Source organism: Oryzias latipes, chromosome 2, assembly GCF_002234675.1.
Source record: "Oryzias latipes chromosome 2, ASM223467v1".
Lineage (NCBI taxonomy): Eukaryota > Metazoa > Chordata > Actinopteri > Beloniformes > Adrianichthyidae > Oryzias > Oryzias latipes.
The window spans coordinates 167,804-192,495 of record NC_019860.2 but is presented as its reverse complement, the minus strand read 5'-3'; the positions used below and the strand labels follow the sequence as shown (position 1 = coordinate 192,495).

At 48.0% G+C, this 24,692-nt stretch overlaps 1 protein-coding gene across 9 annotated transcripts in view; it reads right to left on the bottom strand.

Annotated features, from left to right (window-relative positions):
• Positions 1-24,692, bottom strand: part of dmd (dystrophin) — an 86,444-nt gene that overhangs the window by 28,770 nt on the left and 32,982 nt on the right. For 8 of the 9 annotated variants that reach the window (XR_002289629.1, XM_020701364.2, XM_020701365.2 and 5 more), the window contains exons 14-46: positions 23,918-24,068; positions 23,719-23,838; positions 19,758-19,859; positions 19,135-19,239; positions 18,885-19,064; positions 17,566-17,735; positions 16,601-16,724; positions 16,134-16,212; positions 13,797-13,909; positions 13,276-13,404; positions 13,169-13,177; positions 12,074-12,266; positions 11,674-11,819; positions 11,238-11,338; positions 10,813-10,924; positions 10,622-10,735; positions 10,399-10,554; positions 10,163-10,333; positions 9,469-9,651; positions 9,165-9,299; positions 8,284-8,433; positions 5,452-5,613; positions 5,090-5,191; positions 4,834-5,007; positions 4,603-4,758; positions 4,370-4,540; positions 4,119-4,298; positions 3,316-3,438; positions 3,072-3,242; positions 2,876-2,998; positions 2,670-2,804; positions 2,227-2,379; positions 532-702 (exon numbers count right to left, since the gene is read on the bottom strand). Coding sequence is in view for 8 of the 9 variants with exons in the window: in XM_020701364.2 (XP_020557023.1) it covers positions 532-702; positions 2,227-2,379; positions 2,670-2,804; positions 2,876-2,998; positions 3,072-3,242; positions 3,316-3,438; positions 4,119-4,298; positions 4,370-4,540; positions 4,603-4,758; positions 4,834-5,007; positions 5,090-5,191; positions 5,452-5,613; positions 8,284-8,433; positions 9,165-9,299; positions 9,469-9,651; positions 10,163-10,333; positions 10,399-10,554; positions 10,622-10,735; positions 10,813-10,924; positions 11,238-11,338; positions 11,674-11,819; positions 12,074-12,266; positions 13,169-13,177; positions 13,276-13,404; positions 13,797-13,909; positions 16,134-16,212; positions 16,601-16,724; positions 17,566-17,735; positions 18,885-19,064; positions 19,135-19,239; positions 19,758-19,859; positions 23,719-23,838; positions 23,918-24,068 (4,564 nt within the window). In the remaining variant the exon portion in view is untranslated. The remainder of the gene's footprint in view (positions 1-531; positions 703-2,226; positions 2,380-2,669; positions 2,805-2,875; positions 2,999-3,071; positions 3,243-3,315; positions 3,439-4,118; positions 4,299-4,369; positions 4,541-4,602; positions 4,759-4,833; positions 5,008-5,089; positions 5,192-5,451; positions 5,614-8,283; positions 8,434-9,164; positions 9,300-9,468; positions 9,652-10,162; positions 10,334-10,398; positions 10,555-10,621; positions 10,736-10,812; positions 10,925-11,237; positions 11,339-11,673; positions 11,820-12,073; positions 12,267-13,168; positions 13,178-13,275; positions 13,405-13,796; positions 13,910-16,133; positions 16,213-16,600; positions 16,725-17,565; positions 17,736-18,884; positions 19,065-19,134; positions 19,240-19,757; positions 19,860-23,718; positions 23,839-23,917; positions 24,069-24,692) is intronic. The other variant, XM_004086008.3, reaches the window with a different exon arrangement.

Sequence of the window (24,692 nt, the reverse complement as noted above, 5' to 3'; positions counted from 1 at the left end):
GACAATTCAAGGGAAAAATCTGAAATGTTTGGGAACCACGTCTGCCCGCCGCCCCCCAGGACGACCCCAGAGATTCAGGACTCTGATCCAAAATGACTTCTGGGCTTTTACCAATGATCCTGTTCCATGGAGCTGGTGTCACTACTTTGTTATGAGTCACTGTAACTATTAGTCATGCGTGATGAAGGGTGTGACCTGCTTTATTAACCCATTTACCAGAAAAACCCAGGAACCAGTGGATGAAAGTCCCACTAATGAAACAGCAGTGATGATGACACCAATGAACTATGCACCATGACAGGACAAGGGTGGAAGACACCAATGTCCTGGTCCATGGTCCATAGGTCACAGTCCCATGTTCAGAACTCAGCAGCTCTGGTAAACCCATCTGACTGTGGGCGGGGCTTCTGACCAGACCACCATAGCTTTAAGTTTATTGACAGGGACAAACCCTCGAGGTTAGCTAGCAGCTGTTATCGTTAGCCGTTCTCGGGGGTTTTATCTGCACACACGGTGCCTTCAGGGACTCACACTTCGTCTTCTGAAGGGACCAATGGCACCCTCCACTTCCTGCCAGCGCGTGTTCAGCTGCAGCTGGCGAGGTTCCACCAGGCCGGCAGCTCCGGCCTCTGACAGCTGATTGGCTAAGTCCTGCACCGCCTTAAGCTCCTCCTTCTTCACGTCCAACTCTGAGACAATTTCCTATTGGACAAAATCAACCAGGAAGGTCACTCGCTATTAGCTGGGGCCTGGGGGGTGGGGGTCAAGCACGAAGAAGCACATGGATATGCTGGAAGACACACCTACATGGATTCATACTTATTAGTGACCGCTTCACCAGCACACAACACGAATGTTAGGGGGAGGAGTCATGTTTGTGAGAGTAAGACAAAAACAATCCCAAAGAGTCAGATTTCAACACTGAAGGTTTATTCACAGCCAGGACACACACACGTATGCACAGACACACACAGCATGTGAACATCTGTGCTGCGACAGGTGAGTCTGAGGAAGCAGGTGAGTGTCTTAGTGGCTTAGCGAAATGTCATAGTAATCATCTGAAAGTGAAAGACACACAGAGTCAGAGACGAGTCAAAGTCCACTTTTCCTGTTTAACAGAACCAATGGAAACGCCGGGCAGAGAGATGGACACCATTGATACACCTGTACCATCCAGGTAACTGACCCGGTACGGGTGTACACACCTGCATTACCCAGGTAAGTGAGAAAGTACGGGTGTATTATGGTGTCCATAACACACCTGTACCATCCAGGTAAGTGAGACAGGATGATCCAGGAATGAATGTTCCAGATTGAACCATTGACTATATCAGAGAACTGGACTGTGTGACATCATCCATGAAAATGTGTTTATTCCAGCTCCAACAAAATGAAGTCAACCCAGTCGTCTTTTTTTAATGAAATGTTTGACGCCATGTTGGGAGTCAGATGTCGTCAGTAAGCAGTGATTGATCTGAGTTGACGTCTCTATGGCAACCACTCTCAGCAATGAGGTGTGAGCTTATTGGAAGCCACACTCCTATTATCTGTCAAACATTTTGAACATTGGATTTGGTGGCCAGCAGGCTCCACCTACTTTTATTGAGACACCTGGTTGGTCAGTTTATGACTTGAAGAATTTGAACTGCAGAAAAAAATCATGAAAAATAAAGACAATTATCAAGATGACAAAAAAAAAGGTGTGAATGTGTGTGTGACTGTAAAGCGCTTTGTCCTTGTAGGTAGAAAAGCGCTATACAAGTATACGCCAATTACCATTTAGAATGGTTTATTCTGACAGGTAGATTGACCAAGTAACAGCTGTGTATTTCTTTGTAGAAGTCTATATGTGTACTTCCTGTTTGGAAGCCAGGGGGCGGGGCCACACTGTCCAGTTTTCAGATAAACAGTCAATAGACAGAACTGAGGCGACTTTGTGCCAATACATTTAGACAATTATAACATTCATTTAATGTAAAATCAGAAATTCCTCTATTACTTTTTTATTTCCTTTGTCAAACTAGGCTGTAGATGAATATTGAAAAAGGCTGTAGATGATATTTGATGATCAAATCCAGCAACAACTTTGGTTCCTGAAACTCCAGAACAGCTTTCATCAAATGCTGTGAAACAGGAAAAGTAGAGGAACCAACCAGTTCCAGACGGATGGCACATAAAAGCATCATGAAGAACAAAACCGAAGCAGGAAAGACTTCAATGTTTCACCTTGACGCGCCCCCCCTCGGGGGGGTCAGGCAGCTGGTCCACTGTGCGCTGGATCTCCTCCAACCAAGCCAGCAGGTCATGTGACGTCCTCCTGTACTGGTACCACTGTGGGGCGATGGCCAGGGCCTTCTTGTTCCTCAGGATGCGCAGGTCCTGGAATGCAGACGACACGGCGGTGATGGGAGGACGACCACAGAGGAACATCTGGAGAACGTGGGGTTCTGCAAACGCTCCGTCACTGAACAAGGAACACGGTTCTGGAGGCATAGAGTGACTGCAGACACGGTTAGTCCTCATGCACCAGCTGCAGGCTCACAAGCCGTTACCATGACAACGCTGCCTCTCTAAAGGCCGTTCACGTCTGATAATGGACTTCTATGCACTCATCCTATAAAGCTACTGCGGTCCTGAAGCGGCCTCAGATCAGCTGCTGGTCACTCCACCTTGACGGCGTTGTACTTGCTGTCCAGCAGGTGGAGCTTCAGTCGCACTTGCTCTCGTTTGTCTGCATCTGGAGCTCTTCTCTGCAGGTTCTCTCCTCTCAGCAGCAGCTCTTTGACTGCCCCCTCCTCACAGTTCTGTGCACATAGAGACGTCTGTTAGCCCGTGCACTTTGACCCCTCCCCCTGAAGCTGCGTGAGTGTGAGACCTTGTCTTCCTGGAAGTCCTCCTCCTTCAGGTTTTCGCCCTGGTTGGCCTCCTCCCCCAGCAGTTGCAGCCACACTTGGGCGTCGTGGTGGAACTGCTGCAGCTCCTGGGCCGAGGCTGCCGTCTGCGTGCACAGACACGAGTGAGATGGGAGTGGCGTGGAAACCCCCACCTCCCACGTGGTCACACTGACGTACCGGCGCCGCGGCGATCCGCTGGGAGACAGCGGTGAACCTGTGCTGCAGCTGCTCCACCCTGGGCCCCACCTGGGCCTGGCAGTTGTCTCCCCGTGTGGACATGAGCTCCTGGGCCAGGGCCCCCACCTCCTCCACCCTGGTAGTGTTCAGCAGCAGCTCTGCGCGCAGAACCTGCAGCAATAACGTGCACCTGTCTGCCTGTGCCGTCACCATGGTAACCTTGGTGTTTCAGCAGGAACCAAACCTTCAGGACGCCATCGTTGGGTCCCTGACTTTCAATGTCCTCCAACTTCCTCTCCGCTCCGTCCATCCACTCGTTCACTTCCTGGATCTCTCCGTCCAGTTTCTGCATCTGACGTTGGTAATCCTGGGAGGACAAGACGAGAAGGCTGGACTCTTTGTCCTTAGAGCGTAAAGAGACTGATGCTACGTTCACACCGGCCTCAGAAACGCACATTTGAGTTATCATTTCCAAAAGAAAGTCTATGTTAACACGCGTCCAACCGACCACCTGCTCTGACAGTCTACGGAAACTCGTGTCCGAGCGACCTCCTCCATGGAAACGTCTACAAAAACGTGTTTGAGCGACCACCTCGAATCAGAAATCTGTGTGAACCTGAGTCCCAGCATGCATATTCTTGTGTCGGCCTTCCGTGTTCAAAACCTTTGTGTTGACGGTTTGTTACTCTGGTGTTGGGCTACATGAAACACATTGTTGAACCAGTAGTCTATTGACCAATCAGGACTCAGATGTGGTAGTGTCGTTTCCTGGAATGACCAACCGTTTGAATATTGATCATGGAGGAGAAATTCATATTTGTGGTTTGGAAGTCTTTGACACCAAGTCTTTCATTTATCAGAGCAGAGCTATAACAGAACGATTCACCAGATTGACACCGTTATGCCGTTTCACACTAAGACTCCTCCTACTGCAGGTTCTGCCCTGGTACTAGGGTGCAGACAGTCCACCGTATGCTAAAGCCCGTTCCAGAACCGGCCCGTTCAGCGGTGTTGGTGAGTGTGCGACACCGCCAGCGTGCGCCTCACCAGCAGAAGGTTCAGCCACTCCTCGGCTCTGGAGGTCACCGCGATCCAGTTGCAGTGCAGCAGGCTGACTTTGTCGTCCACCAGGCCGGCGTGGTCGTGCAGCACCGCCTTCAGCGCCTCTGCCAGCTCCACCACGGCCTGCAGCTGGGGCTGCCGCCTCTCCGTCTCCCCGTGTACGGACTGCCAGCAAACAAAGAGACCTGAGTTTCCGCGGACACCGACCCGGCTGCTCGCCCCTGCGGGAGTCGTACCTGCGCCCAGGCCACCTCTGCCTCCAGATCGCTGGGCATGCCGTCCACGGCGGAGCGCCTGGTCAGCTCGGCGTCGGTGGCGGCCAGCCACTCGGTCAGCGCGGTTAGTTCCTTGCGCAGCTTCTTGGACAGCTTGAGGCTCTTCTCCAGCTCCAGTTTGCTCTCGGTGACCTGCAGGTGTGACGCGGTCAACCGCGGACTCAGCGCTCCTGGAGACGTGTGCGGACACTGACCTGAGCCCCCAGCTGGTTGAAGAGCAGCTTGAGGGCCGTCACTCTGTCGTCCAGCTCTTTGGGCTGCTCCGTCTGCTGCTTCTGGACGATCTGCCGGCCGGTCTTGATCACCGTCTCCACCTCGGTCTTCACCTCGCTCAGCACCTTGTACAGTTTCTGTTGGACGGAAAGCACCGGACGTCAGGCGGCTCTGTGAACCGTCTGAGCCCGGCAGGTGACTCCGTTTCCCACCATGCACTGCTCCAGCTGGGATTGCACCACGTCCTGCTCCACGCTACGGATGCCCAGAAGCCCCACCTGACCCTTGACCCCAGCCAGCACCCGCTCGCATTCCGCCAAGCGGGTGTCAAAGTTAGCCGGCTTCTGGAAGAACCGGAACTTGGTCCAGACGTCTGCCAGCATGTTCTGTGGGAGCAGTTCATCCACGTGGTTAGAGCGTGCACGTGTCAGTGTGCACGTCGGTGTTTTTAGACCCATCTGTGCACACCTGGGTCAGCTGGATATCTCCCATGATCCTCTGGGAGTCCTGGTTCCTCCTCCTCATCTCCTCCAGAGTGGCCTCGTGGTCGCTCAGCTCGGACTGGATTTTCTGTCACAGACACACAAACACACACTGTTCAACATAAAGAAAAACACACACTTCCACGAACACACATTTATAACCAACAGCCACAAACACAGCTTCCATCCATCATGGTTGTGGATCTGGACTCTTCAGGGTCCCTGAAACCTCTCTGAGTTCTCCTCCAGGTTCTCCCCACACCTCCAACTTCAAAGGTTTCTCCTTTTTCTCTGTCGTCTCCAGAGCCGTCCATGTGATGAAGAGGACGCGTCTTCATCCTCACTCACCTGGGCCTCCTGAGGAATCTGCTGGGCGTCTATGTGGTCGGCGAGGTACGAGGACAGGTGGCGGTCCGTGTTGGCCAGACAGTCCTGGATGTGCCGGAGGGTCCGGTCGTTCTCCTGAGCCAGCTGGAGGCCGGTCTGCAGCTGGCTCCTCCGAAGCCCCGCCTGGGGAACATGCAAGCAGAGAGTCAGAGGGTACCCACAATGCACTGCAGAGCCACCACAGTTATCAGACACACACAGACAGCCAGAGAGTACCGTGCAGTCAGGACCGGTCAGTTTCTGCCTCATGGTCTCTTCCAGATCCACAAAAACTGCAGACTGACTGCAGGACCAGTCTGGGACAAAGCCGCTCCCCGTGCACGTGCACGTGCACGCCACAGACAGCTCAGTAATCTGTCAGCAGGATCAAGACTCTAAATATAGAGCAGAGAGCTGCTCCTCACAGTTCTCCGGTCACCTTCCAACACCATCAACACAGAACTCCATCAGAATTGTGGCTGCAGCCCAGAGACCCACGGAACCAGGTCCAGCTGCAGCCTGGTGCTGCTTAGGGTGATGCCCTCTGATTTGTCATGTTCCATCATTTTTCAGGACGTGTCACACTGTTTCATTTTGGTTTTCCATGGTTTTATGTGATTATAATGCTGTTTCATAATTTTTTCATCCATCCATCCATTCATCTTCCTCCGATTATCCAGAACCGGGTCGCGGGGGCAGCAGTCTAAGCAGAAATGCCCAGACTTCCGTTCCCCAGCCACTTCCTCTGGGGGGGACACGTTCCCAGGCCAGCCGAGAGACGTAGTCTCTCCAGCGTGTCCTGGGTCTTCCCTGATCCTCCGCCCAGTGGGACATGCCCAGAACACCTCTCCAGGCAGGCGTCCAGGAGGCATCCGGACTAGATGCCAGAACCACCTCAGCTGGCTCCTTTGGATGTGGAGGAGCAGCGGTTCTACATCGAGCTCTCAGCGGGTGACCGAGCTCCTCCCCCATCTCTAAGGGAGCGCCCCGCCCCCCATGGAGGAAGCTCATTTCAGCCGCTTGTATTCGGGACCTCATTCTTACAGTCATAACCCAGAGCTCATGACCATAGGTGAGTATTGGAACGAAGATCGACGGGTAAATTGAGAGCTTTGCTTTTCGGCTCAGCTCTCTCTTCACCACGACGGACCGATACAGGGACCGCATAACTACGGACGCCGCTCCGATCCGCCTGTCAATCTCACGCTCCGATCTTCCCTCACGCTCAGACCAGACCCCAAGATATTTAAAGTACTCCACCTGGGGTAAGGACACTCCACCCCCCCAGAGAGGGAAACCACCTTTCCAGTCCAGACCCACGGCCTCAGATTTAGCGGTGCTGACCCTCATCCCAGCCGCAAACCGCCCCAATGCACGCTTTATATTTTGGAATGATGCTTCCCAATTTTCCATGATGATAGAGGATATTTCATGTTTACTGATTTTTCCATGACTTTTCATATTGTAAAATGTTTTCTTTTACAATTTATCATGATTTTCCTTGACATGTCATGATTGTTTATTTCTCAAAATTTTTCATGACTCTTTATAGTAATGATGTTTCATGATCTTTCATGTTTCGTTGTTTTTCACTATTTTCCATAATGTTTCATCATTTTTTAAGGTTTTCTATGATGTTTTGTGATGTTTCATTTTTTTTGTTTACCTTTATGTTTCATGAATTTCATGATTTTTCCCTGAGGTGCTCAGAGTCCCAGATGGTTCATATGGTTCAGATGGTTCATTTGGTTCAGATGGTTCATATGGTTCAGATGGTTCATTTGGTTCAGATGGTTCATTTGTCAGAGATGTATAGACTTGGAAACAAGCAGAGCTGCTTTAGAGTCGTTTCATGAGCGACAGGAAGCCAGTGCAGAGACCTGGTGTGATGCTTCTTCCTGGTTCTGGTCAGGACTCCAGCAGCAGCATTCTGGATGTACTGAAGCTGTTTTACAGCTGGTTTGGGGAGGCCAGTGAGCAGGCCGTTACAGTAGTCTAACCTACCGGAGACAGATGCATGAAGAAGTATCTCCAGGTCTGGATTTTACACTGTATTTAATTTTGGTAGTGTTTTAGATGGTAAAATGCTCCTGATGTTACTGTTAAAGTTCAGGTCAGAATCCATGATGACCCCTAGATTTCTGACTTGATTTGAAGCTTTTAGAGACAGAGACTAAAGGGAACTGCTGACACTTTGTTTCTGTGGACCAAAGACGATGAATTCAGTCTTGTCTGAGTTTAGCTGCAGAAAGTTGTTCTGCATCCATGCATTGATGTGTTGGATGCAGCCACTGAGTGAATCCACTGGCCCGTATTCACCTGTTGTCAGTGACACATAGATCTGAGTATCATCTGCAAATCTGTGATTAGATTTATATGTTATTACTGCGAATTAACTGACTTAGTGGCAGGTTGAACAAAAGGGCTCCCAGGATTGATCCCTGGGGCACACCACATGTCAAGGCCATGCAGTCTGAGACAAAACTACCAAGTTCAACAAAATATTTCCTGTCTTCTAGATTGGACTGGAACCAACTAAGGCCAGAGCCAGAAACTCCAACCCAGTCTTGGAGTCTGTGCAAAAGGATCCCATGACGCTGGTACCACAGCACCCGGACACACAGTCATTTCTCTGGGCCGTCTTTTTCGTGACGCTGATGATCAACTGCTGCTCTCAGGTCTAGCAGGATTTAGACAGAGACTTCACCAGCATCAGTGTTTAGTCAGTCAGTGTTAGTGATGTCATTAGTTATATATATATATAAATAAGCCTTTTCATAAACATAAACGAATGAATCAGATGCGACTATTCACCCTCGCCATCAGCTCATCCCATCGCGCGTTGAACGCGTCCAGCTTGTGCTGAATCAGTTCATCCAGAACCCCTCCGTCCATCAACGTCTGGGCCAGCTCCCGGATCTGGTTCCGGTTGTCCTCTGGGTGCTGCAGGAGAACCTCCAGACTCTATCAGAACAAGGATGGAGAAGCAGAATCAGAACCCATCAGGAAAACGACACCCTGAGAAAAACTATCCCTCTGATCCATCCATTCAGCATTCTTGATGTCTTGAAGAGTCAGGTTTTAGTTTTTTATGCAGACTCACTGTTCCTTCTTCTGCTGTGAGGTTCTTTACTCAACTTCTTCAACAGGATCCTCAAGCCGGGCTAAAGACTGTTCTCTAGTCAAAGGTTGGATCATGGGACCCTATCAAAGTAGAGCTGATTGGTCTGCCTCAAACACCTCTAGGGGGCGCTGGTCCTGGTTTGATCAGGCTTTAATGTCCTCACTGGCCAGGTAACCTCTGCTCCTCTGCGCTCTCCTCTTTAGAACCCCACAGTACTCATGGTTCTTTTCTCACTCACTGTACTGTCGAGGATTGGACCCGTTTTTGTCTCTGCTGGTTGTTGGGTTTGTATCAGGAACACAGCTGAACGTACTTCTGGTTCTGAGACACTTGACTCATGAGGAGGACAATAGGTTTCTCTGCTGGACCCCTAGTCTCCTACAAGATCTTCTCTGCTTTCACTCTAATCCAGTTTGGAGAACTGCAGATCCTGAAACCAGCGTCCATGTGGACTGGTTTCTTCACAGCTCGGATGTCTGGTTCCTGTGAGGATTATCTAGTCTATGTGCTAGTGGGAGGTGGGAGTCCCATCCAGCACCTCCTGCAGCTCCTCACTCCTGACTTGACTCACATCCAGCGCCTCCTGCAGCTCCTCAGTTCCTTCATGGAGGTTTTCAGTCTCGTCCAGCTTCTGCTCCAGCTGATCCAGGAAGGCGTTTTCCTGCTCCAGGTAGGACAGCAGCTCACACCAGCACGCCCACACCTCCTGAAACATCCACAGAAAACTTCAGAGTCTGCCTTTGGAAAGTTCCTCCATGAACCACAAAGAAACGCTCCAAAGCTCCTCAACGTCTATCAGTTCTTCTTGAGGAAGCATTTGTCCTCGTTCTGCTGGACCTTCATGACGGACAGAAGGAGCAAACATCCAACTGCACCTCCAGGGTTTTACATTTCCCATCCAGGCGGCTGCACAAGCGCTGGTAGTTGGCTGTGAGGACCTCCAGCTCTGAGCGCAAAGCATCATGGGATGTGGGAGGGGCCTTTCCAATGAAACTGTTGACACTGTCAGTCAGAAGTTGGACCTTCAGCTCTTTGGAGTGGACCTCCTCCTGGGCCCTCTGATGCACACAAAGAGAAGAAGAGGAGACGCATCTTCATCAAATAGAATCTCATGAGAGATGAAGCATCTTTTCATCCCTAACCCCGGTCATACAACCGTTACCCTAAACCCTAACCCTTAGGTAAGGACTGCATGAGCTGACCGCCCCCCTACCACCACCCAAGCATTCATTGGTCTGCCCCCATGCACACGGCTTCATCTCCATCACTGAAAGTCTAAAAGTGAAACACAGTCACATGTCACTGACACACTACAGTCACATAGCGTCCATATATAGTTTGTGTAATGCAGTAACTCTGGAAGAGGTCCTACTTCCATGACCTACAAAAGGACAAGGGATTCATGTCTGAGTCTGCCATCCAGGACTCATAAAACTACGGTTATTTTGTCCTTTCTACTGACCATTAGGGGCGGTGCTTAAAGCACTGGATGACACACAAGGTCAAGAAGAATCCATGTTGTGTTCTGTTTCTAAGACATTTCAGTCTAGATCTTTTGGCTCATCTGACCTTCAGCTCCTCCACGGCTTTGCTCAGCTCCTCTGGAGTCTTGTAGGTGAAGTCTCTCTCCAGGTAGTCTTCTTCAGCCTGGTTGATCCACTCCTGCATCTCCTGCATCTCCTTCCTTAGCGCCATGGTCTTATCCAGTCCGCCTTTCAGAGCCGACTTCTTGGCGTAGGCCTGGACGGAGCAGAGGAGTCATGGGAGGGTCTTCCTGCAGGTCCTGGAGGACCAGAGCTTCTCACCTGCTTGCAGACGATCTCCCACTGAGCATTCAACTCGTCCAGCTCCTTCTGGATGTGGGTGGCGTACGGAGGCTCCGCCTCCTTCTTCAGGTACAGCCCCACCTCATTGATGCCGTTGAGGCTTGGCTGGATGGTGTGGATGTCGTTCACCAGAGCCTGTGAGGTCAGAGGTCAGGTTACAGGCGTAGCCCTCACGGGCTGACGGGATGGGCGTCCTTCCCACCGTGCACTGCTCCAACTGTTTCTCCAGAGCCTCAGAGTCTCCCAGAGCGGGCCACTCCTCGTTCAAAAACACGTCCACATCCGCCATCCACTTCTTCAAGGACTTCACATCGTTCTGGAAAAACAGACGCGCTTCAGGACGTCAGGCCACACCCTGTGGAGGTCAGGCTGTGGGCGGGGCCTCCGTCTCACCTGGAACTGCAGCAGCTTGGCCATGAGCTCCTGGATCCGCTCTGCATTGTTGGTGAGGGTGGAGCCCAGGCGACGCCAGCGAGCTAGAATGGCGTCCATCTCTGCTCGATACCTGCAGACAGAATTAGAAACTGAAGGGAAGTAGAGGAACGAATGAAGCAAAAGACATGACAGCCTTGGTCGAGGAGGGGGAACATTTTCTCGGTTGCAGGTCGCTGCTGCAGGATTTGGTTTGAGGAAATTCATGGTTCCACCACATGGTGATGGTTCCTTTGGCTCTATAGATCTGAGCCAGTCTAGCCTTAAAGTAGACTCCGCCTCTTACTGCAGTCCTGTTGTAGCATCACATATCATCAGAAACTGAATGAACCACAGGAACAGGAACAAAGCAGGGTCCCCCCACCCCCAAAGAGAACCCCACTTACTTCTGACAAATGTCTGGTGGAGCTTTCTGGAAAACTTGTTCAACTGTTGACGTCAGGTAGTCCACCTCACCCTGGTGTTCAGCCAGAGCCGCCTGCAGAGCCTGAAGACATAAATGATCCATCTCAGGGAGTTACATCAATATTCTAATTTTAGCATTTGCATCAATAATCTAACAACAATGTTTAGATCGATAATCTAATCTCAGGGTTTAGATCGATAATCTAATCTCAGCGTTTAGATCAATACTCTGATCAGCGTTTAGATCAATAATCTAATCTCAGGGTTTAGATCAATACTCTGATCTCAGGGTTTACATCAGAGCTCTTCTTCTGATAATCAGAAGATGTGGAACCAACATGAGCCAATCAGCTGCAGGAACCATCGCTGATACCAAACTGGAGAAGAAGAGAAGACACCAGAGGAGGCGGGGCTTACCTGAACGTCCGTCAGCCTCTGCTCCATGATTGGGTAATCGGTCACGGCGGTGGAGGGGACGGCCATCTTGGCCTCGCACTGCTGTATCCATGCCAACAGCGTGGAGATGGTGTCCTTGTAGCGAGCAGGAGGCAGACTGTCCAGCACTGCAGAGGAACAGGAGGACGGACATTGACCCAGAGGGAACATCTGGACCAGACCAGCACCTTCACAGGGAGCTGAGGAACTCATGAAACAAGGATGAACAAATGTTCTGCTTTCAAACATCTCCAGCTTCCAGCCCCAGAGGTGGAGCTTTTCCTCAGGAGGAGAGCCAGATTATGGAGGCACCGTTCTGACCACCTCAGTGTGGATGTCTGGAACCACAGGTTCTGGACAAGAAGCTCTTCTGGTATCTCACCCAGCTGCAGCTGCCGCTCTCTGGCCCGCAGGTCCTCCAGGACCTTCAGATAATGCTCTTTGAAGGCATGGATGTCAGCGTCCAGGAAGGTGGAGGAGTCCTCCTCTCCCTCCTTCTCCTCCTTCAGCTCCTTCAGCCGTTGCTCCAGCAGCTCCACCTGCAGCTGCAGCGAGGACAGGCGCCCTATCTCCTCCTGTTGGAGAGGACAGCAGGGGTCTGTTAGTGGACCTCCACCCAGAAGGTGGTGTCCATCTACTGGACCTGAGAAACAGATGTTCTGGTGTTGTCCTGATGCTTTGGGATCATTTACTGGTTTTGCTTTAGAACACGGTAACTTAGTCTTCTTCCTGTTTGGTTCTCGTTTATTTCAGAACATTTGGTCTCCATTTCTGAGTACTTCCTGAGATGCAAATGATCAATGTTTTAGCATCACATACAGCTAAAGCACATCTAAAGCGTGTTAAAAGAAAAGGAAGGTACAGGTGAGCACATGTGCAGACATGACAGGGGTAAAGGCGTGGAGCGTCTGCAACATACAACAGACCATAAAACATGGACGATGACACTTCAAGAACATATTTTAAAAAATAAAAGTAGGTGGAGTCAGATGGCTCCCACCTCCAATGGTCAAAACGTTTGAAATGTTTAAAGCTGTAGGGGCGTGGCCTTCCAACAAGCTCACTCCATATTGGTCAGAGAGGTTTCCATAGAAACGTTGACTCAGATCCACTCAGACCATCACTGCTGACTGACAACACCTGGATCCAATGTGGAGGCATTCGTTTGTAGGAAAAAGAGGTAACTCCATTTGGTTGGAGAAACTTTTTCGGCATTAACTCAAAATGTAAGTTAAATATGTAGAGAAGATGTTTGAAGAGTCTACGCCTTATTCTGTCTGTTGACAGCCTGACACCTTCTGGTTTCTGCCTGATTATGATTTCTGCGTATTTTAGTTCTTTTCATTCATGTGTGGTTCTGAGGGGTTCTGGTCCTGCTGCTTCAGGAAACACTGAAGGACAGAATCAAACGTGGGTGTGTTGGGCTTTGTGTCTAGGTGGGGGGGGGGGGGGGGGGGGGGGGGGCAGGGATACTCACAGCATAGAGCTGCCAGGAAGCAGGAAAACACAAACATCACATTAATCAGTTTACACCAAACAAGTGGAAGCCGACAGCTTCAGGCTCAGAAACAGAACTTCGCCTACCCGACAGCGGTCCAGCTGCACCCTGAGGGGTTCTGGTTCTGATGCTGGGGGAGCCTGGACCTTCAGCCAGTTCTCACTGCTGTCCACCGCCTGCTCGCACTGCTGGAACAGGCTGTAGAAGGCCAGAACCTAAAGCCCACCATGCACACATAGGAACATTAGAACTGGATCTCCTGTCAGTCACACCGCTGACACTGAGGATCTATGGGGGATGTCAGAGTCCGGATCAGAGATTCTGGTGGTGGTGGTGGTCCAGAAAGGCTTGACTGAAACTGCAGCTGTGTTCTGCAGACTTTATCTCTACTCTTTTTTCATAGGTGAGCTAACAGGAAGCAGCTAGCTGGGCTTGTTTGGACGGTTGATGATGTCACAGTGAAGGCCACACCCTCTGAGGAGCACTGCTCTTTAAAGCAAAACCAACCCTCTAGTTCTGCTGGATCATCAGGAAAGAGAAACCAGAGCCTGAGCCGAGACCTGTGGAACTGGCCTGTGCACGTCCACGTGTATGTGTGCATGTGTACCTTGGTCTGGTAGGCCAGCCAGGCCAGCCTGTCTGCCAGCAGCCCACAGAACCCGAGCCAGCGCTGGTTCAGCTGATCCGCCGCCTGAGCGATGTCATCAGCCCGACTTCCCTCTGGAGCAGAGTGAGGAGGACCACAGATGAGCATCAGGGAGTTAGCATCAATAGTTAGCATCAACAGTTAGCATCAACAGTTAGCATCAATAGTTAGCATCAACAGTTAGCATCAACAGTTAGCATCAACTGTTAGCATCAACAGTTAGCATCAACAGCTAGCATCAACTGTTAGCATCAACTGTTAGCATCAACAGTTAGCATCAACTGTTAGCATCAACAGTTAGAATCAATAGTTAGCATCAATAGTTAGCATCAATAGTTAGCATCAACAGTTAGATGCTGACGCTGAAGGTCTGAGTCATTTTACACTGACCAAAAATATAAACGCAACACTTTTGTTATTGCTCCCATTTTTTATGGTATGAACTCAAAGATGTGAAACATTTTCCACACACACAAAATAACCAGTTCTCTAAAATATTGTCCACAAATCTGTCTAAATCTGTGATAGTGAGCACTTCTCCTTTGCCAAGACAATCCATCCCACCTCACAGGTGTGCCATATCAAGATGCTGATTAGACAGCATGATTATTGCACAGGTGTGCCTTAGACTGGCCACAAGAAAAGGCCACTCTGAAATCTTCAGTTTTGTTTTATTGAGGGGGTCAGGGGACTCAGACAACCAGTCAGTATCTGGTGTGACGACCATTTGCCTCATGTAGTGCGACACATCTCCTTCATATAGAGTTGATCAGGTTGTCTATTGTGGCCGGTGGAATGTTGGTCCACTCTTCTTCAATGGCTGTGCGAAGCAGCTGGATATTGGCAGGAACTGGAACACGCTGTCGTATACGCCGATCCAGAGCATCCCAAACATGCTCAATGGGTGACATGTCCGGTGAGTATGCTGGCCGTGCAAGAACTGGGATGTTTTCAGCTTCCAAGAATTGTGTACAGATCCTTGCAAAATGGGGCCGTGCATTATCATGCTGCAACATGAGGTGATGTTGTTGGATGTACGGCACAACAATGGGCCCCAGGATCTCGTCACGGTATCTCTGTGCATTCAAAATGCCATCAATGAAATGCACCTGTGTTCTTCGCCCATACCATAACCCCACCACCACCATGGGCTACTCGATCCACAACATTGACATCAGAAAACCGCTCACCCACACGACGCCACACACGCTGTCTGCCATCTGCCCTGAACAGTGTAAACCGGGATTCATCCGTGAAGAGAACACCTCTCCAACGTGCCAGACGCCATCGCATGTGAGCATTTGCCCACTCAAGTCGGTTACGACGACGAACTGGAGTGAGGTCGAGACCTGGATGAGGATGACGAGCATGCAGATGAGCTTCCCTGAGACGGTTTCTGACAGTTTGTGCAGAAATTCTGTGGCTGTGCAAACCGATTGTTTCAGCAGCTGTCCGAGTGGCTGGTCTCAGACGATCTTGGAGGTGGACATGCTGGATGTGGAGGTCTTGGGCTGGTGTGGTTACACGTGGTCTGGGGTTGTGAGGCCGGTTGGATGTGCTGCCAAATTCTCGGAAACCCCTTTGGAGACGGCTTATGGTGGAGAAATGGACATTCAATTCCCTAGCAACAGCTCTGGTGGACATTCCTGCTATCAGCATACCAATTGCACGCTCCCTCAAAACTTGGGACATCTGTGGCATTGTGCTGTGTGATAAAACTGAAGATTTCAGAGTGGCCTTTTCTTGTGGCCAGTCTAAGGCACACCTGTGCAATAATCATGCTGTCTAATCAGCATCTTGATATGGCACACCTGTGAGGTGGGATGGATTGTCTTGGCAAAGGAGAAGTGCTGACTATCACAGATTTAGACAGATTTGTGGACAATATTTTAGAGAACTGGTTATTTTGTGTGTGTGGAAAATGTTTCACATCTTTGAGTTCATACCATAAAAAATGGGAGCAATAACAAAAGTGTTGCGTTTATATTTTTGGTCAGTGTATTTTTTGCATCAAGAAGTCCTCTGACGTCTGTCTGTCAAGCAGCTTTTTCATTGAAAGATGAAAGGAATGGAGGATTAAATCAACTTTTCCTAATGGACGGACAGAAGGAGCAGAGGAGGAGGAGACCAACACGTTATTTGTGTTCTCCTGAGGACAGAGCACCAACATCTTCATCTCCTTCTATTGTCCTCTGCTGGTGTTTCCATGGAGACATCAGCAGACGGTGGGACAGGTTGAGCCGTCGCCATGGAGACAGACAGGGCATGCACGTGACTGTAGGGGAGAGTGCACGCTACCTTGCTCGACGAGCGTCTGTGCCGTGCGCGTGGCCTCCTGGAGCTTCCTGTACTTCTCTGGCCGCTCGCGCTCTATGGCCTGCAGAGCAGGAAGGGGGCGGGGTCATTATTAGTTAACAGTAGTTCTGTTCATTTCACTGACTTACTGTTTACAGAAACTATCTCTCATTTTATCTTCTTTATTATTATTTTCATACCTGTACATTTTATGACGTCACATGAAGTATTAGTTTAAAGTTTTATTAAAGTAATGACTAATTCTGTTTATTTGTTTCAGAGTCAGATCTTAATCTGCGTTTTTGTCTGACCACAGAGGAGTTTCCTTGTTGTAGCTGTAGCTTACGAGACATTGCGACACCTGTAGTTGACTACAACAGAGGGGTTGTCCTGGGACTCTTCTGGTTGAGTAAACACTGACAGCCTCATGGGGGGGCTGGTCCTCAGGTTTGTGCTGCTGCTGCTCTGACCTGAACTTTGTCAAAGAGCTCCTGGATGCTGCCATCCTTCCGGGACATGGAGAACTCTGGACTCTGCAGGATGGCCTCGCCCCGGGTCATGTAGCTGTGAACCTCTGTGAAGTCCACGTCAAACCTGACAGCACACACAAAGGCAGGCGTGCGCGCAAACACACAATAATGGAAAAACATCAGGCATTCGGTCAAAGAAGCAGAATTGACAAAGATTTGGGGACGTTCCAGTTTATGCTGCTTCCTTTATGGGGGTGGGGTAAGGTGTCATGGGTCCTAAAGCTAAAAGACGTTACATAGGAGAGCAGAAATTAGGTCAGCTAAATTTAGAGTCTCTGTTAACTAATAATACGTAGTAAACACTAGCTACGTTAGCGACCTTAGCTTTAAGAAGCTAAATTAGCTAAGAGACCTTACACAGGAGAGCAGAAATTAGGTAATTAACTTTTATAAAGTTTCTAATAATCTGTAGTAAACACTAGCTACATTTGGTTTAGCCACATTAGCTTACAGGAGCTAAATTAGCCAGGAAAGTTCCATTCGCTGATAGCTTGTTGAGTTTAGGTCAGCTAAATATAAAACTACAAGTGTTTTGGCTTTGAGAGTCATGGCCAAACTGCAGGTTAAGGAATTTTTGAAAAATCCCTTAAATACTGACTTCAAGTTGTTTTTATGGGATGTTGCTATGATTTGTTTAAAATCTGCAGTTTAGTTATCCTGCAGTGACGTAGTGAGAGGCGATCTGGCTCGTTTGAATGTTTCTTGTCTGTTTTTCTGCTCCTTTTCAGGTCTAGCAGAGGTATTCCTACAGCAGGGTTCAGGATCTAACCCACACAGGTGTCTGCAGGTCTTCCTCACCTACCTGCTCAGGTAAGTCAGTAGGAAGGGGTGCATGAAACTGAACATCATTTGGAGTTAGACATTCTCCGTCTGCATCAGCGTTCATGTCTCTAAGGTCCACACACCTTTTCCTGAGCTCCGAGTCCACTACCACCTGCCTCTTCTTCTGCGGCGGCGGCGACTCTCGAGCCTGCCGCAGAGCCGACACCTTCTCCCTGGTGATCACCTTGGTAACGGTGGCTGTGACGGAGTGGCTCAGCTCGGACTTCCTGGAGGAGGTGATGGAGGATGACAGCTGCACGGAGGGAGGAAAGGTGGTCTTTTAGAAGCAGAAACGGGTCACGTCTGCTTATTGAAACACTTTAAATTCATTCATTTTTTATTCCGTTTAGACCCTTTCGGGGTCACGGGGCTGCTGGAGCCTATCCCGGCCACTTGTGGGCGAAGGCAGGGGACGCCCTGGACAGGTCTCCAGTCTGTCGCAGGGTGGAATGTCCACACTCACACATCCATTCACTCTCACAGTCACACCTATGGACAATTAACCATGAAGCATGTTTTTGGACGGTGGGAGGAAGCTGGAGATCCTGGAGAGAACCCACGCATGCACGGGGAGAACATGCTAACTCCACGCAGACAGGTCCCCATTGGTGTTGTGTTTTTCATGTGTTCATGAACCAGGGGCCTTCTTGCCGTGAGGCAAGAGCGCTAACCGCTGCACCACCATGCAGCTGAAAAACGGTGAATTAAAATGTATATTTTCTGGAGTTTTAATAGCGAAACAGTTCAAGTTTCATGAAGATTTTAGATCATTTCTGAGTTTCAATGGGTTCCTCTGCAGTTCTCTAGAGTGTCTGACGTGAAGGAGGTTCCAGGTTAGATCCTGGTCTTCTACCAGACCTGGCCATGGTTTCGCATTCATCATTTTTTGCAGATTTTTTTAACTTGGAGAAATCAACATTTTTGGGGTAAATTTAGCATTGAACCTTCATGGATGTGAAGACTCTTGTCCATCCAGGATGGTTTCAAAGGAGAAAAACATCAGCAAGTCCACCTGTGCCTGTTTTTCTAGTTGAAGATGTTTAACCATCTGTCACTGAACAATCTATACTCTTCAGGCTCATCTCCTGTACGTCCTCCTGGGTGAACTGGATGTTCTGTGACCAGCAGACTGGTTTGGATGCAAACAGCATCTGCTTTGAGGATGGAGAAGCACTGAAGGCTTCAGGCAGAAAGCTCTATGGAGGGAGGAGTTTGTGGGAGGAAAGTAGACGGAAACACATGATGAACTACAGAGGAGAGGACTAATGGTGAGTGGAGAAGAAGGATGAGAGGAACCAAAGACGACTGAGTTCAGCAGTTAGAGAAACTCAGTGAGGAAGACTCAGGATGGATGTGATGAAGGAAAGCAGACAGATGTCCACAGGGATCTGTGTCTACCCACCTGGGACATGTTCATGTCCAGACCCTGGACCAGAGCGTCCCAGCGCTGGGCGAACGTGTCCAGTCTGGCCTCCAGCTTGTTGGCCACATCCTTGTTCTTGACGCTGGACAGAAGGTCCTGGCTCATGGAGCAGAGCCGGTCCATGGTGGGATGCTTCGCCTCCAGCTCCGCCTTCAGCATCTGATGGACCAAAGTCACTGGGATGATCCACAGGAGGATCTGAGCGTTGACAGAGGAAGCAAAGACTTACAGAGAGGCGGTGCAGCAAAGCACTGCCATCCGCCTCCTTCCCTCTGGAGGTCCTGATGGAGGCGAGAAGCTCCTCCTTCTGGGTCAGCCATGAGTCAAACAAACTCTGGATGGATAGAGAGAAGCAGAGCCATCAGGACACAACTGCTGGAGTAGAAGCAGGTAGACCAAAGATGTCCATCAGACTCCTCTGTGAGGCCTGAAGACCGTCTACAGCACAAAGGTTCACAGAAATGGAAAAATCCAGAGTTTACCCACAAAGATTTGGTTAGATTTCAAGGCAAACCCAATCCTGAAAAACTGATTCATGTAAAACTGTTTGACATTATGGCTTCCTGTTGGTTTCTCAGCCACTGCAGACAGAATACATCCCTAACAATCTATCCAGTTCAGTTCAGGTTCATGTTTGGGTTCAAACACACACGTTAGTGTGTACCAGTCTTTAGAAATGTGGTCCTGAAACAGTATCGCTCCACCAACAGAGACTCTAAGAGGTCAAAGCTGGGAGTTCAAATCCCGAACAAAACTATAACCAGCTGGTGTTGTAAGAGGGGGCTCATGTGGTCCTCAAAAACCTCCAGTAGATCTTGAAACGTGTCACGGTCGACAATCCGCCAAGCCAACCTGCTCGTTTGTGAAATGCTGCCACTTCAGCAGGATGTCCTGCAGCAGGATCCAGCGTTCTTCTGTCCATCTGCAGATGGAGGCCCAGCGGTCACCGAGAACCTGCACACAGAACCAGACCAACCTCTGTCAGCATGAACTGCAGCAGCTGAAGACTGGAACAGTAGTCCTTGGAGGACAAGCTTTTAGTTCTACTGCCTATTCCGTGTGAAACCCCCAAAGTGGGGGAAAGCTGGATGAGAGTCTATCATCTGAATTTATTAGAATTTGGAGAAACAACAGGCGGCTGCTTCTGCAAATTCAGGACACTTCAGAGGGCATTATCCCATTTATACCACGGTTCCTTCCAAAAGAAATAAATATTCAAATATAATAACTTTGTTGGAATCACTGTTCTCCCTGGAGTTTCCCTTTATATTTTCTCCTCTCTGCCTCACTCCGCTCTGAGATATCAGCCCTGTTCAGAGTTATCAACTATTTGTTCAGAACGCAGCAGCTAGATTGTTAGCTGGAACTAGCAGAAGAGATCACATCACTCCTGTGTTGGTTTCACTTCATTGGATCCCAGTTGATTCCAGAATCCAGTTCAAGATCCTCCTGTTAACCTTTAAGGCCTTACATGGACTGGCCCCGTCCTATATTAAGGACCTCATAGTCCCTTACCATCCAATCAGAACACTTCACTCCCTAAATGCAGGACTGCTTGTGGTTCCTAGAATTAGTAAAAGTACGGTTGGAGGTAGAGCGTTTAGCCACCAAGCCCCTGTCTTATGGAATAAACTCCCTAAACTAAAATTCCTCTTTGGACTCTATTGTCAGACTAGCTAGTATTCAGAGATTATTGACCTTATTGCTCCCCCTGCCTCACCTACTGTAATGATGTTTGGGGGAATAAGTACCATTTTCACTACTTCCATTATCCATATTTCTTAGCAGAGGGCAGATGGTTTCATGAACTGGGCAGGGCGGCCCATCCCCCGTGCTAATACTGTACTATATTGCATTAATGTAGATATGTTAAATATGTAGATCTTTTTCTTACAGTGAGAACAAAACATGAATCGCACTGGACCAAACAGAGACATGGAGAACTAAAGGATAAATAATGATCAAGAATAGAGGAGAGTATAGGACAGAGGGTCAAAGGGCATAGATATCCAGTTTAGTTTAGTTTGTTTAGTTTAGCATTTAGCTAAGTTCATTATGATATATGTTCAGTATACAATTACCAGTATGAAGCCATTTGAGATGACAATGTTTGTAATATTGGGCTACATGGAAAAAACAGAATTGAATTGAAATTGAATCAACTTTGTTCTGATATTTAGACTCTTTTCTAATCTATCAACCCTGCTCTTAACTATCCGCCATGTTACAATCTATTCGACTCGTTCAGAACTATTGCTTCAAGCTATCAGCCCCTTTGCGGGCTCTAAACCCTGCCCAGAGCTAACGACCTTGTTGCAATCTATCAGCCCCATCCCAATCTATCGACCCTGCTCGAGATATCGACCCTTTTCTGATCTGATGGCTTTGCCCAAAGCCATCTGCCCTGCCCCCTACCCAGAAACATACAGACCTCTCAATAAAACTTGCCTCACCACCTACACATAAGGCTAAAGACCCATCTTTTTAACCTGGCTTTTAGCTAATTCTTTACCACCACTATTTATTTATTTTTATTCTATTTATCTTGTTTTATGAACTTACACTAGATTTGAATGTGTTATTTTAACTTCATTTTATTTATTTATTTTCCGGTGCTTCCTCAGCTGGAACCCCTCCCTCTGGGTGGCTGCTGTTCAGCCACTGCAGCTCTGGATGGGGACCTGCATCACCACTTAGCTGTGGTGGAGCGGTCCCCGCCTGTGATGCTGCATTCGGCTGTCTATGCGGCTGTTCACAGAGGGGGGGCTCCAACTATTAGCGTTTCCAACATCTTCTTTTCGTGCTACGCCTATTTCTTATTTGTCATTTCTTATTGTCTTTCCCCATTAGTTAGGGGGTGGGAGATGTGAAAGCAGTGGGGGTTGTGTTGGTACAGGGAGGGGGGCCCTATTTTTATTGTTATTTTTTTTTTGGGCTTGTTTATTTTAATTTTCATGCTTGTTTTTATATTATTTATTTATTTTTGTTTTAATGTAAATGTAACGAGTGTTAAGTTTATTAGTTTAATTCCACCAAATCCATGGTAAACTGCCGTTTTCATACATTTGCACCAGAGTATTTCATCTGTCTGAGGGTACTTGAACTCACCACGAGCACGCTAGCAGGTGCTAATGAACATGCGCACTTAGACTGCTGGGAGCCGTGGCTGAGGTAAGACGTCAATCGCCGAGTGTCCACCCTTATTAGTTTTATTTCTTTGTAAATTGTTCATTAGTGTGTTACACTCATAACTCACAAAGTTGGGAATCGTGTGGTGTCAATTTTACGTAATTTGTGTTGTTTTATTTATTTTTGGCTGCTCTATATCAGCAGATCTGCACTGCTTCGCGTGAACTAGTTGAGGTTCGCGCCATTTTTCTTTGATGTTTAAATTAACTTTTCTTTCTTTCTTTTTTGTTCATTTTTCAATTGTTTAAGGGGGAAAAAAATCACACAGAAGAAACTCCAGACAGCATTCTGAATTTGTATTTTCTGTTAACCAGGTACGGTGCAGTTTTCTCTTTTTATCGTGTTCTTTTTGTATTACTTTACATGCTGTGGGGGGAGGTGCTAATAAGCATGAGCACTGAGACTGCTGGGAGCCGTGGCTGAGGGGGAAAAAAATCACACAGAAGAAACTCCAGACAGCATTCTGAATTTGTATTTTCTGTTAACCAGGTACAGATTAAAAGAGTTTGACTCGGCATCCAAGTGTGGTCTCTCATTAACCTGAACACAACGCAGAGCGGAAAACTCCACCAGTTACATAAAGCACTTTGTGTTATACGTTTATATGAAAAGGGGCTTTATAAATAAAGTTTGATTTGATAAATCTTGACATTTCTAACATTTAAACAAGAAGTGGAGTATTTGGTACTTTGTGTGATGTGTTGTCGTGGTAACGGCTACAGAGCCTGAAGCTGGTAAATATGCTGAATGTCATGTTAGACAGGAGCTTCTACTTTTAGTGTTCCCTGTTTTATTTTACCCAATCAGAATCAAATATTCCCCTGGACCAATCGAGGTAAAGATGTCGACTTTTATTCCAGTCAGAACTTATTTTTATTATCTTAAATAATGATAAGAATCCTTCAAACTGGGCGTATGCTTTTAGATTAGATTAGATAAAAAAAGTGATTTGTTTTGATTTGTTATTCTTTTGTTTCTTAACCGATATATCCCTAAAGTTTTCATTCATTCATCTTCTAATCCGTCTTTTCCGTTTCGGGGTCAAAGGTCGCCAGTCTGTTGCAGGGCCACTACGACACCCCCATGCACTCTCACATTCACACCTAGAGAGAATTTAGAGGAACCACTGAACCTGTGTTCTAAAGATTTAATTTATTATTTATTTGATTTTATATTTAAACACATTCAAACACGCTTTAACACATATTTAAACACAGTTTTTCTATAGGTTCTTGGATTGTATGTTCTGCTTTTTAACCCATCCTCGTGGTCGGATCATTCTTGAAAACATGATCCTTTTAAAGTTGCCGGATGTTTTTATTACGTAAAGAACTTTATGTCACACAAGTTTGAAACGTTCTTTATAAATAAAGTTTGATTTGATCCTGATCTCAGTGGTTAAATAAAGTTAAACCAAGTTTAAATTTGACCAATCAGGGACTGGCTTTTGGTAGTGACGTATGAATGGCGTCCCTTTAAAAAATGATCATGAAGAAGTTAATAATCACATTTTTTATTTGGCCAGAATTCCATGACTCCAAGTCTTTCATGTATCAGAATAGAACAGTCTGGAGCCAGATTCACCAGATTGACTCCACTCTGACATCAGACTGAGTGCTGTTACCTGCAGTTTGCCCTCCAGGGCAGCGGTGGTGCTATCTCCACTGCTCTCATCCACCACCACCACCATGTGGGTCAGAGAGTTCACTCGGACCTGTTCCATCTCCAGGTCCTCCTGCAGCAGCTGCACACACACACACACAGGTTATCCAGGTCTTTGGACACCAGAACCTGAAGGGGGACAGCCTCAGACCAACCCTCACCTTGTGCTCCTCCACCTGGTGCTTCACGTCCTCCAGGTCTGGACCCAGAGGCTGGGAGCCGATCCTCTTGATGCGAGCCTCCGTGTTGTCCAGCCAGTCTGTGAGCTGCTGCAGCTGCTGGTGCTGCAGGTCCATCAGAACCTCATGGAGTCTGCAGAAGAACAACAATGAACCATCACTGTCCAGAGAATGGGAAAGTGTCCCGTCTGAAACCGCATCTGCTTATAGCAGCTCCTGACCAAACCTGGGAGCTCAACAGGGTCCACCAGGACGAGAGAAGGTCCATACCTTCCATCAAATCCAGAGACAAGAACATGGAGCTGAGACCGGACACTCCAGAGACACATTGATCAATAGAACGAGTCCTGGGTGGTTTTATTGATGAAAAAAGGAGTTTATTATGAAATGTATGGACATTTTGTTATTAATAAGGAATGATAGGGATAGAGATATCTGTATTGATACCACAATGGGGAAATTCAATTGTTACAGCAGTTCAAAAAATAGAAAAAGTTAAAAAGTAATTAATAACTTATGTAGACTGTTACAACATAATGTATGTTATGCGTAATGAACTCCTAAAGACTTTTCCATTAGGTTATAAATCAGTCTTACGTTAAGTATTTGCAGTTTTAACCAGAAGCCTTTAGTAGTTTTACCACACAAACCTCTCTGGTGATCTTTCAAACCAGTGACTCTGGGATTGAGATGTCTTCCTGTCCAACAGCTGGGCAGGCAGATGAGAGCTGAGGGCCTCTTGTGTTGGACATATTTT